General features: G+C 42.0%; 1 protein-coding gene and 3 long non-coding RNA genes across 4 annotated transcripts; 2 read left to right on the top strand and 2 right to left on the bottom strand.

The window, feature by feature from the left end:
- Positions 1 to 1,259: 1,259 nt before the first annotated feature.
- On the bottom strand, positions 1,260 to 3,902 carry ppil6 (peptidylprolyl isomerase (cyclophilin)-like 6). The gene is made up of 8 exons (XM_055885310.1): positions 3,271 to 3,902; positions 3,041 to 3,136; positions 2,694 to 2,882; positions 2,456 to 2,518; positions 2,219 to 2,366; positions 1,950 to 2,009; positions 1,657 to 1,792; positions 1,260 to 1,416 (listed from the first exon to the last, which is right to left on the bottom strand). The coding sequence occupies exons 1-8, from the start codon at positions 3,346 to 3,348 to the stop codon at positions 1,305 to 1,307; spliced, it is 882 nt and encodes a 293-aa protein (XP_055741285.1). The 5' UTR covers positions 3,349 to 3,902; the 3' UTR covers positions 1,260 to 1,304.
- On the top strand, positions 1,360 to 2,588 carry LOC129825314 (uncharacterized). Its single transcript, XR_008754849.1, has 2 exons — positions 1,360 to 1,453; positions 2,175 to 2,588. It is a non-coding gene; the product is annotated as an uncharacterized LOC129825314 (long non-coding RNA).
- A 7,355-nt stretch (positions 3,903 to 11,257) lies between the features above and the next one.
- Positions 11,258 to 12,718, top strand: LOC129825311 (uncharacterized). Its single transcript, XR_008754848.1, has 2 exons — positions 11,258 to 11,356; positions 12,330 to 12,718. It is a non-coding gene; the product is annotated as an uncharacterized LOC129825311 (long non-coding RNA).
- On the bottom strand, positions 12,085 to 15,309 carry LOC129825310 (uncharacterized). Its single transcript, XR_008754847.1, has 2 exons — positions 15,065 to 15,309; positions 12,085 to 14,598 (listed from the first exon to the last, which is right to left on the bottom strand). It is a non-coding gene; the product is annotated as an uncharacterized LOC129825310 (long non-coding RNA).
- Between the last annotated feature and the right edge of the window lie 42 nt (positions 15,310 to 15,351).

The raw sequence follows: 15,351 nt of genomic DNA, 5'->3' as shown, positions 1-15,351 counted from the left end.
CCCACCCTCCCCTTTTACGCTGCTGCTAATCTCTGTTTTATCTATGCATAGTCACTTTAACTCTACCTACATGTACATATTACCTCGACTAACCAATGCTCCCACACATTGATTCTGTACCGGTACCCCCTGTATATAGCCTCGCTATAGTTATTTTACTGCAGCTCTTTAATTATTTGTTAACACGTATTTTTTCAAAAACTGCATTGTTGGTTAAGGGCTTGTAAGTAATTTCTTACAGTGAAAGTTAAGGGCTTTCACTGTAAGGTGAAATACTGTTGTATTCGGCACATGTGACAAATTTGATACTGTGTGAATCAGGCCTTCATGGTCAAATTGCTGCAAAGAAACCACTACTAAAGGACACCAATAAGAAGAGACTTGCTTGGGCCAAGAAACAAGAGCAATGGACATTGGACTGGTGGAAATTTGTCCATTGGTCTGGAGTCCAAATTTGAGATTTTTGGTTCCAACCGCTGTGTCTTTGTGAGACGCAGTGTGGGTGAACGGATGATCTCCGCATGTGTGGTTCCCACCGTGAAGCATGGAGGATGTGGTGTGATGGTGTGGGGGTGCTTTGCTGGTGACACTGATTTATTTAGAATTCAAGGCACACTGAACCAGCATGGCTATCACAGCATTCTGCAGTGATACGCCATCCCATCTGGTTTGGGCTTAGTGGGACTATCAGTTGTTTTTCAACAGGACAATGACCCAACACACCTACAAGCTGTGTAATGGCTATTTAACCAAGAAGGAGAGTGATGGAGTGCTGCATCAAATGACCTGGCCTCCACAATCACACAACCTCAACCCAATTGAGATGGTTTGGGATGAGTCGGACCGCAGAGTGAAGGAAAAGCAGCCAACAAGTCCTCAGCATATGTGGAGACTCCTTCAAGACTGTTGGAAAAGCATTCCAGGTGAAGCTGGTTGAGAGAATGCCAAGAGTGTGCAAAGCTGTCATCAAGGCAAAGGCTGGCTACTTTAAAGAATCTCAAATATTAAATATATTTTTATTTGTTTAACACTTTTTTGTTACTACATGATTCCATATGTGTTATTTCATAGTTTGTCTAAACTATTATTCTACAATGTAGGAAATAGTACAAATAAAGAAAAATCCTTGAATGAGTAGGTGTATCCAAACTTTTGAATGGTACTGTATATATTCATTACAAATCCAATTCCCCAGTGACTAAAGCTTTAATTACCTGAGCTTAACTGAATATACCAAGAATAAAATAGAGCTGGACCAGTTATGTCAAACTGGGTTTTAATAAAAATGTGCAGTTAAGGTTACGTCAGGGTTCAAACACTCCACAGTCTGCTACTTTACAGTCTTGTTTGGGTCTTTCATTGTAGGTTGGGACTTCTTCAAGTCTCCTCAGAACCTCTGTGCCTTCAACCACTTGACTACAAAACAAAGAATATGAAAACAGCTGAATACCAGGTACAATATACAGACATACAGTATATCACAGAACAGTCCCGATGCCACAGAGGTCGTTAAAACGTTGACACCCAAAAGATTGTGCGAGCCTAAAGGTTTTTGAACACAAAACCGAGACACAAGCAGTACACTATAGCAATACACAAACATACACTTCATTCAACTAACAGCACTATACCACACATCGTTAGAGACGTACACACCCGAAAGCCACATATTTTCTGTCCATCCAAAGGGCGGGCTGCAGGGTGATGTAGAACTGAGAGCTGTTGCTATGAGGACCCTGGTTGGCCATTCCCAGGATGCCCCTCCTACTGTGGGAGACTGCAAAGCTCTCATCTAGCAGAGATCCAACAGGCACATGTTAGTGTGGAGACAGTAAATAGACATACATCCTAATGCATCTCCCTATACTTACTTACCCGAATACATTTCCCTAGACATGTGTATTAATACTGTAGAGTAGTAACTTGATTTGGAAGGCCTGCTTCTGTACCTTCAAAAGTTGGCCCGTAGATTGACTCCCCTCCGTTGCCTTTGCCTGGTGCCGAAATATCTGCAATAGGGAAATATGACATCAAGTGGTGTGTGTGTGTACTGAAAAGTAAATATTGACGTATGATGACTCAATTAAAATGTACTGATATTACAGCAAACAGATACAGTATGGAATCAATGGCAAGTAAAATACAGTGCTGTATGTCCTTTCTTATCAATGTAGGCCTATAGGGGTGACTTTCGGATAGAGGACCTGGTAGACCGTACCTCCCCCCTGTATCCAGCCGTTGGGCACCACACGATGGAACACAGAACCCTTGTAGGACAGCATTAAGTCACTCTGTGACAGGCCTGCCTCCCCTGTACACAGAGCCTGGAAGTTTTTACACGTCTTCGGACACAGCTCTGTAAACAGCTGGGGAGACAGAAGACCTACGCCGTCAATACAACTCTGGACCAACTTCTTTGTCATTTGTAACCATTGATCTGAATGGGTAGTCTCACCTCAAACAGTAATCTCCCAACCGATTCCCCTCGGATCGAAATGTCCATGTAAACAAACGTGTGCTGTGGTGGAAGCGAGAGAGGATGTCATGTTGTAGGTATGATGTCACTGTTATAAAGTACTTTAGGGCCATGGGGCTTACTGTAGTAACTGCACTGTCTGTCTGTGTGTGTTTCATGGTCTATGGTGTCACTCTATACTAATCCTATGCAAGTACAGTGTGTAGACTAGACTTGCCCCAGTGCTGTGGAGGTGTTTAGAGTAGTAGTCGTCAGCGAGAGCCAGGTATAGTGCATGTGGACGGATAAGTGTAAACTCCCACTGCTTCTCAGCCCAGCTGGTCAGGTCCTTCTCGTTGCCAAGGAGACAACCATTCACGAAACACATGAGGTTGCTGGAGAACTGCCACACCTCCCCTTTCAGCTCCTTGGTTTGAAAATGTTGAAGGATGCAGTAAAACTCAACCATTCATAATACTAATGTTGACTAATGCACACCACAACTCAAGCCATACATCACACTACTTAGCTAAGCATTATTCTGCATTTGAGTCTATTATTCAAATACTCAGAAAGTATACCCACCCTTTTCTTATTGGTTAGATACACATGCCAGTCACATTCGAGTAATGGACGAATTGTTGGATCCAAAAACGAGGTGGGAAACTTCTGTTTCAGTCCCTGTGTTGACATAAAACATGATTTGGTCTGCTCAGTCAGTTAGTGCTCATGCCGGATAGCCTTAGCTAGCTAGCTAACCAGGTTGGTTTGCCAGAATATCTATATTTAAACTTTACTTTGAAGCTGAAAGTTACCTTGGCAATGCTCTTAGCAATTTGAAAATGGTGTTCTTTCATCAAACCCACAATTTCCAGATAAACTTCAGAAGTCATGATTGGCTATTTCCATTGGGCTGCAATAATTTTTTGACAGCCCAGAGGTGTTAGTAAACAAAACGTATCCATGGTAACATTGCAGTCACGAGCTAAAATTAAGTTTTCGTCGCATTTTGTTGACAGTACAGCATCTTGTCTAGCATGGGGACCGGTTTAGTATCTGTGGAAGTCTGTTTAACCAAAGGTGCTTTCAAGACAACTGGGATCTCGGGAAAAAAACGAGGTCAAATCATGACGTCTGTGATCTTCAGGTCGGAAAGTCAGCGCTTTAGAAATATGCCCGAGTTTCAGACTTGGAATTCCGAGTTGGATGACCGTTCACAACGATTTTTCCCAGTCAGAAACTCTTTTTTTCTTCGAGTTCCCAGTTGTCTTGAACGCACTTTAGTCAGATGTCGGCGATTTCCCAGTTGTTTTTAACGCGGCATAACATTCCACTTCACTTCTTGTACTGGCCTTGTGACGGAGTTGCTGATTGGTTGTTAAACATAGTATAAATCCATGACAACACGTGGAGTGTCGAAAATATAATTATAATTTTAACAACAAAGTCAAAAACAAAATCAAAGCTAAGACGTTTTGTGGTTGTAATTGCAGTATGTATTTATACTGAACACAAATATAAACGCAACGTGCAACAATACACGACTTCATTGAGTTACAGTTCATATAAGGAAATCAGTCAATTGAAATACATTCATTAGGTCCTAATCGATGGATTTCACATGACTGGGCAGCTAATTTTCAAATTGCTAAGAGCATTGCCGAGGTAACTTAAAGCTTCAAAGTAAAGATTAAATATAGATATTCTGGCAAACCAACCTGGTTAGCTAGCTAAGGCTATCCAGCATGAGCACTAACTGACTGAGCAGACCAAATCATGTTTTATGTCAACACAGGGACTGAAACAGAAGTTTCCCACCTCGTTTTTGGTAATGTTGCTGTCCCCACTACAGCACAATAAAAAATACTTACTGTAAATACATTTAATTTTGGGACTAGGCCTGGGAGGGCATAGTCCCACCCACCCACTGGGAAGCCAGGTCCTACCCACCCACTGGGGAGCCAGGTCCTACCCACCCACTGGGGAGCCAGGTCCTACCCACCCACTGGGAAGCAGGGCCTAGCCAATCACACTTGGTTTTCTCCACAAAAGGGCTTTATTACAGAGAAATACTCCTCAGTTTCATTAGCTGTCCGGGTGGCTGGTCTCAGACGATCCCCCAGATGAAGAAGCCTGGATGTGGAGTTCCTGGGCTGGTGTGGTTACACATGGTCTGTGGTTGTGAGGCCAGTTGGACCTACTACCAAATTCTCTAAAACTACATTGTATGCAGCTTATGGTAGAGAAATGATGATTCAATACTCTGGTAACAGCTCTGGTGGACATGCCTGTAGTCAGCATGCCAATTGCACACTCTCTCAACTAGAGACATCTTAACATTGTTTTATGTGCCAAAACTGCACATTTTAGAGTGGCCATTTATTGTCCCCAGCACAAGGTGTGTCTGTGTAATGACCATGCTGTTTTAATCAGCTTCTTGATATACCACACCTGTCAGGTGGATGGATTATCTTAGCAAATAAGAAATGTTCACCAACTAGGGCTGTAAACAAATTAGTGCACACAATTTGAGAGAAATAAGCTTTTTGTGCATATGGAATATTTCAGGGATTTTTTATTTCAGCTCATGAAACCAAAACTTTACATGTTGCGTTATTTTTGTTCAGTATAGTTTGAGAACTCTGTGTGCTAGCAACTTTTGACCAATGACGTACAGTTGAAGTCTGAAGTTTACATACACATTGGCCAAATACATTAACTCAGTTAAACAATTTCTGACATTTAATCCGAGTAAAAATTCCCTGTTTTAGGTCAGTTAGGCATGTCCACCACTTTATTGTAAGAATGTGAAATGTTAGAATAATAGTAGAGCATTATTTATTTCAGCTTTTATTTTTCATCACATTCCCAGTGGGTCAGAAGTTTACATACACTCAATTAGTATTTGGTAGCATTGCCTTTAAATTGTTTAACTTGGGTCAAACGTGTTGGGTAACCTTCCACAAGCTTCCCACAATAAGTTGGGTGAATTTTGGCCCATTCCTCCTGACAGAGTTGGTGTAACTGAGTCAGGTTTGTAGGCCTCCTTGCTCACACACGCTTTTTCAGTTCTGCCCACAAATGTTCTATGGGATTGAGGTCAGGGCTTTGTGATGGCCACTCCAATACCTTGACTTTGCTGTCCTTAAGCCATTTTGCCACATCTTTGGAAGTATGCTTGGGGTCATTGTCCATTTGGAAGACCCATTTGCGACCAAGCTTTAACTTCCTGACTGATGTCTTGAGATGTTGCTTCAATATATCCACACAATTTTCCATCCTCATGATGCCTTCGATTTTGTGAAGTGCACCAGTCCCTCCTGCAGCACAGCACCCTCACAACACGATGCTGCAACCCCTGTGCTTCACGGTTGGGATGGTGTTCTTCGGCTTGCAAGCCTCCCCCTTTTTCCTCCAAACATAACGATGGTCATTATGGCCAAACAGTTCTATTTTTCTTTCATCAGACCAGCTGACATTTCTACAAAAAGTACGATCTCTGTCCCCATGTGCAGTTGCAAACCGTAGTCTGGCGTTTTTATGCCGGTTTTGGAGCAGTGGCTTCTTCCTTGCTGAGAGGCCTTTCAGGTTACGTCGATATAGGACTTGTTTTACTGTGGATATAGATACTTTTGTACCCGTTTCCTCCAGCATCTTCACAGGGTCCTTTGCTGTTGTTCTGGGATTGATTTGCACTTTTCGCACCAAAGTACGTTCATCTCTAGGAGACAGAATGCGTCTCCTTCCTGAGCAGTTTGACGGCTGCGTGGTCCCATGGTGTTTATACTTGCATACTATTGTTTGTACGGATAATCATGGTACCTTCAGGCATTTGGAAATTGCTCCCAAGGATGAACCAGACTTGTGAAGGTCTACAATTTTTTTTCTGAGGTCTTGGCTGATTTCTTTTGATTTTCCCATGATGTCAAGCAAAGAGGCACTGAGTTTGAAGGTAGGCCTTGAAATACATTCACAGGTACACCTCCGATTCACTCAAATGATGTCAATAAGCCTATCAGAAGCTTCTAAAGCCATGACATTATTTTCTGGAATTTCCCAAGCTGTTTAAAGGCACAGTCAACTTAGTGTATGTAAACTTCTGACCCACTGGAATTGTGATACAGTGAATTATAAGTGAAATAATCTGTCTGTAAACAATTGTTGCAAAAATTACTTGTCATGCACAAAGTAGATGTCCTAACCAACTTGCCAAAACTTTAGTTTGTTAACAAGAAATTTGTGGAGTGGTTGAAAAACGAGTTTTAATGACTCCAACCTCAGTGTATGTAAACTTCCGACTTCAACTGTAATAAAACCCTGGATTCCTGATACCGTTGAGAGTCCACCGGTCACCCATATTGGCACTTCCTAGCAGGAGCAGTCCTCCATAAGAATGAATGGAATTGTACAGTAATTCAAATAAATGTTAAGGACAAAATTACATAAGTATATCTTTTTTGTTGTAGTGGGGACAGTAACATTACTGCTGTCTAAATTTGAAATGTTAATGTTTAGCTCACAATGTAATTTAAAAGTATGCATTAAGGTGACACATTGAATAAACGTGTCAAAAAAGAATATAGACATTAATAAATGCATTTCTACAGAGTCCTGAATATTTTTTACAAATTAGGAGTGCCAAGGTGGCTGCGTGGAGGCTTCAATACAGTGTCCCCTGTCAGTCATCCAGGGTTTATACACAACATTGCTTTTGTGAGACTGTCCACTATCCAGATAAAACCAAACAAAAAACAGTTGCATACCAACATGAACTGTGGAGGAAAAAAGTGAGAGTTCCAATATTTGCATAATCGTTGTGATTGGATGATAGCTGTGAGGGTTATCGAATCAGGATTAAATCCTCTGTTCTCCCCGAGCTCATTAATGATAGAATCAAAGACAGTACAGTATGGTTTAGAAACTGTGATAGAATGTTCATATTTGAAGATGGCAAAAAGGACAGTCTATTTAGCACGACAAGGAGTGGCAATGAGTGGAATGCTAGGTAAACAGACTGGTACCCAGACTACAGGTTCTCATAAAAATGAATATATTACGTAGAATTAGAATACGAGAATGGACATGAACCTTCTTATGATGGAATAAAGGTCAGCTGTTTACATATTTTAGAGGCCATTTATACAGAAAATTGGTATAAAACCATAAACTGTTTTATAATTCTATTACAATATTTTAGGTTGACAATAATTCTATTACACAATTTCTAATATCACATGCCTTTTTTCCCCGGCATAAGTAAAATCAAGATTATGGCTCTGCTGCCATTCATTCCAATTAGACTGGTTTGGATTTCTCCCTGTCCAATACGTCCATCATGGCTGCCATTTATTCCATTCTGGAACTTTGAGGTTTTATGACGTAGGCTGCATTTCAAACTCAAAGTAGACAGCCCTCGGCCCTAAACCCTCAGTCCTATGCCCTTGGGGGAATCCCTGCGGCCATATTTGTTGTCAGTCCAAATGATTAGCCAAGCAGGGGAAGTTTGCAACGTAAGCCCCTCAGACCTCGTTTTTAAGAGTTTGCGAGTGTACAATTGTTAACGTTGGGGCCTGAAATGCCCCATAATTCAATTCGCGATGATTGTACATCCGCTAAGAAAAGTAAGCCAAAATGTAAAGCCCAAATTAATATGGAGAAGTCAACATACAAGTGTAAGTAAAAACATTCGATGTCTGAGGATACGTTGTCTTCTAGCCAAGATATGAAACATGACTGGAAACATGACCGAATACAAACAGTGTAGCTATTCCCTCCGCAAGGCAATCAAACAAGCTAAGTATAGAGACAAAGTAGTCGCAATTCAACGGCTCAGACACGAGAGGTATGTGGCAGGGTCTACAGTCAATCACGGACTACAAAAGAAAAACCAGCTCCATCGCGGACCACGAGGTCTTGCTCCCAGACGAACTAAACAACTTCTTTGCTCGCTTTGAGGACAATACAGTGCCACTGACACGGCCCGCTACCGAAACCTGCGGGCTCTCCTTCACTGCAGCCAACATGAGTAAAACATTTAAACGTGTTAACCCTCGCAAGGCTGCAGGCCCAGACGGCATCCCCAGCCGCGTCTTCAGAGCATGCGCAGACCAGCTGGCTGGTGTGTTTACGGACATATTAAATCAATCCTTATCTGAGTCTGCTGTTCCCACATGCTTCAAGAGGGCCACCATTGTTCCTGTTCCCAAGAAAGCTAAGGTAACTGAGCTAAATGACTACCGCCCCGAAGCACTCACTTCCGTCATCATGAAGTGCTTTGAGAGACTAGTCAAGGACCATATCACCTCCACCCTACCCTAGACCCACTCCAATTTGCTTACTGCCCCAATAGGTCCACAGATGACGCAATCACAATCACACTGCACACTGCCCTAACCCATCTGGACAAGAGGAATACCTATGTAAGAATGCTGTTCATCGACTACAGCTCATCATTTAACACCATAGTACCCTCCAAACTCGTCATTAAGCTCGAGACCCTGGGTCTCGACCCCGCCCTGTGCAACTGGGTCCTGGACTTCCTGATGGGCCGCCCCCAGGTGGTGAGGGTACTTCCTGTTCACCCATGACTGCGTGGCCATGCACGCCTCCAACTCAATCATCAAGTTTGCAGAAGACAATACAGTGGTAGGCTTGATTACCAACAACGACGAGACGGCCTACACGAAGGAGGTGAGGGCCCTCGGAGTGTGGTGTCAGGAAAATAACCTCACACTCAATGTCAACAAAACAAAGGAGATGATCGTGGACTTCAGGAAACAGCAGAGGGAGCAGCCCCCTATCCACATTGACGGGACAGTAGTGGAGAGGGTGGAAAGTTTTAAGTTCCTCGGCGTGCACATTACGGACAAACTGAAATGGTCCACCCACACAGACAGCATGGTGAAGAAGGCACAGCAGCGCCTCTTCAACCTCAGGAGGCTGAAGAAATTCAGCTTGTCACCAAAAACACTCAAACTTTTACAGATGCACAATCGAGAGCATCCTGCCGGGCTGTATCACCGCCTGGTACGGCAACTGCTCCGCCCACAACCGTAAGGCTCTCCAGAGGGTAGTGAGGTCTGCACAACGCATCACTGGGGGCAAACTACCTGCCCTCCAGGACACCTACACCACCCGATGTCACAGGAAGGCCAAAAAGATCATCAAGGACAACAACCACCCGAGCCACTGCCTGTTCACCCCGCTATCATCCAGAAGGCGAGGTCAGTACAGGTGCATCAAAGCGGGGACCGAGAGACTGAAAAACAGCTTCTATCTCAAGGCCATCAGACTGTTAAACAGCCACCACTAACATTGAGTGGCGTCCCCTCGCGCAAACCAGGGACCCTCTGCACACATCAACAACAGTTACCCACCGGGGAACCACTACTTCAAGGTCTCAGTGCAAGTGACGTCACCGATTGAAAGGCCATTAGCGCGCACCACCACTAACTAGCTGGCCATTTCACATCCGTTACACTCACCCCCCTTTCAACCTCCTCCTCCTTTTCCGCAGCAACCAGCGAGCCGGGTCAACAGCATCCAATGTAACAGTTTAACTTTACGTCCGTCACCTCGTCCATACCCGGGCTCGAACCAGGGACCCTCTGCACACATCAACAACAGTTACCCACGAAGCGTCATTACCCATCGCTCCACAAAGGCTGCGGCCCTTGCAGAGCAAGGGGAACCACTACTTCAAGGTCTCAGAGCAAGTGACGTCACCGATTGAAAGGCCATTAGCGCGCACCACCGCTGACTAGCTGGCCATTTCACATCCGTTACACTGCCAACATACTGACTCAACTCTAGCCACTTTAATAATGGAAAAGTTTATGTAATAAATGTATAACTTCCCACTCTAAACAATGCCACTTTATATAATGTTTACATACCCTACATTACTCATCTCATATATATACTGTAGTCTATATACCATCTACTGCATCTTGCCTATGCCGTTCGGCCATCACTCATTCATATATTTTTATGTACATATTCTTATTCATTCCTTTACACTTGTGTGTATAAGGTAGTTGTGAAATAGTTAGATTACTTACTCACATTAATAACATCTGCTAACCATGTGTAGGTGACAAATAACATTTGATTTGAATTTGATTTGAAATGCAATCATAATTGACTGTAGCACATGTAAGGCCCACACAACAGTTCCATGATGACTGAAAACACAACCGTGGGATGAACGAGTGACAAATTTCCGGGCAAGAGTGGTCCATTTAAAATTAATTCAACTCGTCAGACAGACGTCATGATACGTCAACCGAAGGGTCCACTTAATTTGAGGGCGAAGGGGAGACGGTGTGTCTTAAGTGTTTGGAATGAAGCTATATTAATTTAATAGGATCTCCATGGTTTAAAGGTCAAATTAAGCCGTTTTTTAAAATCTCAATATCAAATAATTTCTGAGTAACAATGAAGTACCTTACTGTGATTGTTTTCAATTAAAATGTTTGAAAATAAAAAAAAATTGTTTAGCAAAGAGCAATTTCTCATGCAATAATTTTGCTGGGACTGGAGTGTTCTGGGTGGGGAGGGGGGAACTGAAAACGCTGTTATTGGCAGAGAGGTTTGGAACTCTTTCTTATTGAGGGCTTGCAGTTAACATAAAAAGCGTCCTGGCGGCCACGTTGGAAACCACCGCATTAATTCTTCAGACAACAACAGCTGAGTGGCTACCCCAAACTGCATTCTCTAACAAGACAGGAAAGACATCAGGAAAAAAATATGTTTACAGATTCCCCGCAATCATGAAACACCATTGGTGACACCAAGGTAAGAGTCAAGAACTGTCAGATAAGAGAAGAAACCTTTTTGCCTTTCAAGACCTGAACCCAGACAGCTGTCAGTAACGGGTCTGCTACGATCATTTAATCACTGGTAAGTCAAGTCTGATCGATTTCGAGTTTAGTTTGGCTGTTATGCCAACCAAGTGTTAACAACACCAAGTTAACCAAAATTAGCTAGCTAGATAGCTTGTAGTCTAGCAAATAACGTGTCGTGTGAGTTTAAAGTTTTGGGGATGCAATTTTTCACCAAAGGATTGCATGCCTCGATCATCGTATATTTGCAGACAAATGTAAGCCTACTATTCCTAATGTTATGAGTAGATTGGATAGTAATAATTTAGGCTATTTAATAAGCGCGTAGTGGTATAGGTTTATAGGCTATATCAGAGACGTTTCCTGGAAAAATGTGGCCTTTGATAAACATTTCATGCAATTCTACTACAGTTTATGACTCGTGACATTTTCAGAATCATTTTTCATACGATGGTAGCCATGGCCTACTCTACTGATCAATAAAAACGACCTTGTCTTGAATGCAACCATATAATCTAGGCCTATGAAAAAGGGGTCCTGGCTAAAAGAAAGCCAACTTTTGTCAAAAGTACATTTTAGCTAAACCTTTTCCTAACCTGCTGCCTAAATGATCGTAATCTGCTAAGAAATGTCAAATATGACATTAATTTGACAAAAACTGGATCCCTTCTAGCCATGACCATGAAAATGAGAGATACAAATTGTACAATATTATGTCCATATAGCCCAGAGGACATTATTGCCAAAAACACTTGTGGTTATCATATTCATATGATAAAACAATGATAATTTGTTGAGAACTTTATTCATAAGAGAAAGGAAAATGTATGGACATTGCAGCATAGGACAAAGGCCTCAATGGGATAGCACAACCTGTATTGACTATTGGTTGTTCAAGGCCAACAGATTTAATCTTTATCACACTAAAACACCTGAATGAATTAAACACAACCAAACAATTAAGAGCCCTGGTGGTATAGGTGACATTCTAACATCAGGTGGGCTTTTAATTTGTTTATGTACTACTGTAGGTTCACCAGCTGACCTCTATCAAGACACCCATGTCAACTGGATTACCACTGTGAAGATGAGCAATGCTGCAGCAGCATCAGTTTCTACTTTGCCATTTTCCAGATATGAAAGGAGACATCCCTCAATTATACAACATGGTTGTTATATGCTGTGCTTTGATCAATCTAAACGATTTGAGTAGAGCACCTTCACCTTGTCGTCATGGAAAAAGTGCCCCCTTACACTATATAAAATGTAACTTGGAAGGTGTAAAAGACTATTTATTGTTTATGATATTGTAAATGTATTGTACTTTAATAACAGGCTATATTGTTGTATGGGTGAAATAAAGTATTGTCATCTCTGCTTTGCCTAGCCCCATTGAATAAAACGTATTCTTATAGCCCAACTATTTTCTTTCTTTACAATTTGACTATGTATGTGTTAAACATAGGAATTAAAATTCCTTTATCAACCAATTAAATTAAAACACTCTGTCCATACATACAAATTTGTAAGATACTTATCAGCATAAAATGGACAGAAACCAGTCTCAAAATCAATCAATAGCATTTACTCTCGAGAGTACTGAATCGTAGTACAATTTACATCAGGTTATATAATAAAGATGACGTCATAAGTTTATGTCCATCCTCCTCTAGAATACAATGGCAATACAGTTCACAGCCTCATTACATTGTCTGCCACCTGTTAAACTATCTGCAACCAACCCAAGGTCTCTCCCCTCCCTGGGTAGAGACAGAATGTCCTGTAAGGAACACAGCATTCCAGCCTGTCTGAAGATAACTCCTTTCTAATAAAGAACACATTACATTCAGCATTATGATTATAATAAGTTTCATTCATACACTAACATCTAAGTCAAATGTATACATATTTTAGTCATTAAACACAAAAAATCCCATAACAGTATGCTAAATGTGTTTTAATGTAATTGTGGTAGTCTTAGGCAAACCATCTTCATTAGCACCTCCATGTGCCACTCAGACCTTCTTGGATAAAAGTATCTGTCATTGAACACATCTACATAAAGTATTCAGACTTTTGATGCACCTTTGGCAGCGATTACAGCCTTGAGTCTTTTTGGGTATGATGCTAAAAGATTGGGAGAAATTACAAATACAGGTGTGGCATTCTTCTCTGCAGATCCCCTCAAGCTCTGTCAGGTTGGATGGGGAGCGTCACTGCACAGCTATTTTCAGGTCTCTCCAGAGATGTTCGATCGGGTTCAAGTCTGGGCTCTGGCTGGGCCCCTCAAGGACATTCAGAGACTTGTCCTGAAGCCACTCTTGCGTTGTCCTGGCTGTGTGTTTAGGGTCGTTGTCCTGTTGGAAGGTGAACCTTCGACCCAGTCGGGCCAAAGAGTTCCATATTGGTTTCATCAGACCAGAGAATCTTGTTTCTCATGGTCTGAGAGTCCTTTAGGAACCATTTGGAAAATACAAGCAGGCTGTGATGTGCCTTTTACTGAGGAGTGGCTTCTGTCTGGCCACTCTACCATAAAGGCCTGATTGGTGGAGTGCTGCAGAGATGGGAGAACCTTCCAGAAGGACAATCATCTCCACAGAGGAACTCTGGAATGCTGTCAGTGTGACAATCGGGTTCTTGGTCACCTCCCTGACCTTCTCCCCCGATTGCTCAGCCCTAGGAAGAGTCTTGGTGGTTCCAAACTTCTTCCATTTTTAAGAATGATGGAGGCCAATGTTCTTGGGGACCTTCAACGCTGCAGACATTTTTTGCCACCCTTCTCCCAGATCAGTTCCTCGACGCAATCCTGTCTCAGAGCTCTACGGACAATTCCTTCAACCTCATGGCTTGGTTTTTGCTCTGACATGCACTGTCAACTGTGGGACCTTATATAGACAGATGTGTGTTTTTCCAAATAATGTTCAATCAATTGAATTTACCACAGGTGGACTCCAATCAAGTTGTAGAAACATCAAGGATGATCAATGGAAACAGGATGCACCTGAGCTCAATTTCAAATCTAATAGCAAAAGGTTTAAATACTTATGTAAATAAGGGATTTCTGTGTTTTGTATATTTGCTAAAATGTCTAAACCCGTTTTCACTGTCATTATGGGGTATTGTGTGTAGATTGAGGAAAACAAATAAGTTAATCAATTTTAGAATAAGACTAACATAACAAAATGTGGGAAAAGGGAAGGGGTCTGAATACTATCAGAATGCACTGTATGTACCCTTATTCTCTTGGGACATTCATTGGGACCTGTTCATCTGCAGACAGGATTTGATGGCTCTTTGTATCTGAGGACAGAAAACAACACAAAGAAACACGCTGCATTATAATGATGTTAGACATCCCTGAATATTAAGTTGCTTTATCTCGTGGTCCTTAATTTTTCTGGAAGATTAGGAGAATAGTTTTGTAATGCCCTACCAAAGTTACCTGCCCTATCCAGAGTAGCCTACTCTGCCCTTTGACAGCTGGAAGTGCTAGTTAATCCTTTCACACTCTTCCATGGCCGTTATCTATTGGTAGGTAGGTAGATAGCTTTGGGTCTGAAACGATAAATACATCAAGATAGCTAACTAGCTAATATGAAGTTAGCAAACTGGTGATTTTTAATTCACGTAGCGAGATATACAGTATGTAAAGTTACCTATCTAACATTACGTTAGCAGCTCATTTGAGTTAGCCTGCACACTACGTTTCTGTAGTAAGCTAGATAATAATACATCATTTTTGACCCCTTTCAACATATTTACTTACTTAAATAGGTTCTCCCACTGCCTCCGTTTTCTAGGTCCTTAGAAGAAGAAAAAACGGCAATCTTCCTGAAGTTTCCGGTGGTAGCAAAACGCAGCCAGCCATGTCTACGATTGGAGGACTTTCAACAAACTGAGTTTGTTCTTCCAACATGGCGCTTGGTGCGGTTGCTAGGTGATTTGTGAAGCAACTGCAAGCCCTCTATTCACACATTTACAGCCTCATGATGTCACCAGGCAGGCCCAAACTCCATCCCACCAAACAGGCTAAAATTTCTGGCAGTCTTTTCA

This window comes from Salvelinus fontinalis, chromosome 27 (assembly GCF_029448725.1).
Source record: "Salvelinus fontinalis isolate EN_2023a chromosome 27, ASM2944872v1, whole genome shotgun sequence".
Lineage (NCBI taxonomy): Eukaryota > Metazoa > Chordata > Actinopteri > Salmoniformes > Salmonidae > Salvelinus > Salvelinus fontinalis.
Note: the sequence above shows the minus strand (reverse complement) of the source record. Positions and strands in the feature narration are given on the sequence as shown.

Bases quoted from the DNA above. Each gene is read 5' to 3' on its own strand.
- ppil6 (XM_055885310.1), bottom strand. From the start codon at position 3,348: ATGACTTCTGAAGTTTATCTGGAAATTGTGGGTTTGATGAAAGAACAC. The intron at 3,137-3,270 runs GTAACTTTCAGC...ATGTCAACACAG, and splicing joins TTGCTAAGAGCATTGCCAAG to GGACTGAAACAGAAGTTTCC. The intron at 2,883-3,040 runs GTGGGTATACTT...TTTCAAACCAAG, and splicing joins ATCTAACCAATAAGAAAAGG to GAGCTGAAAGGGGAGGTGTG.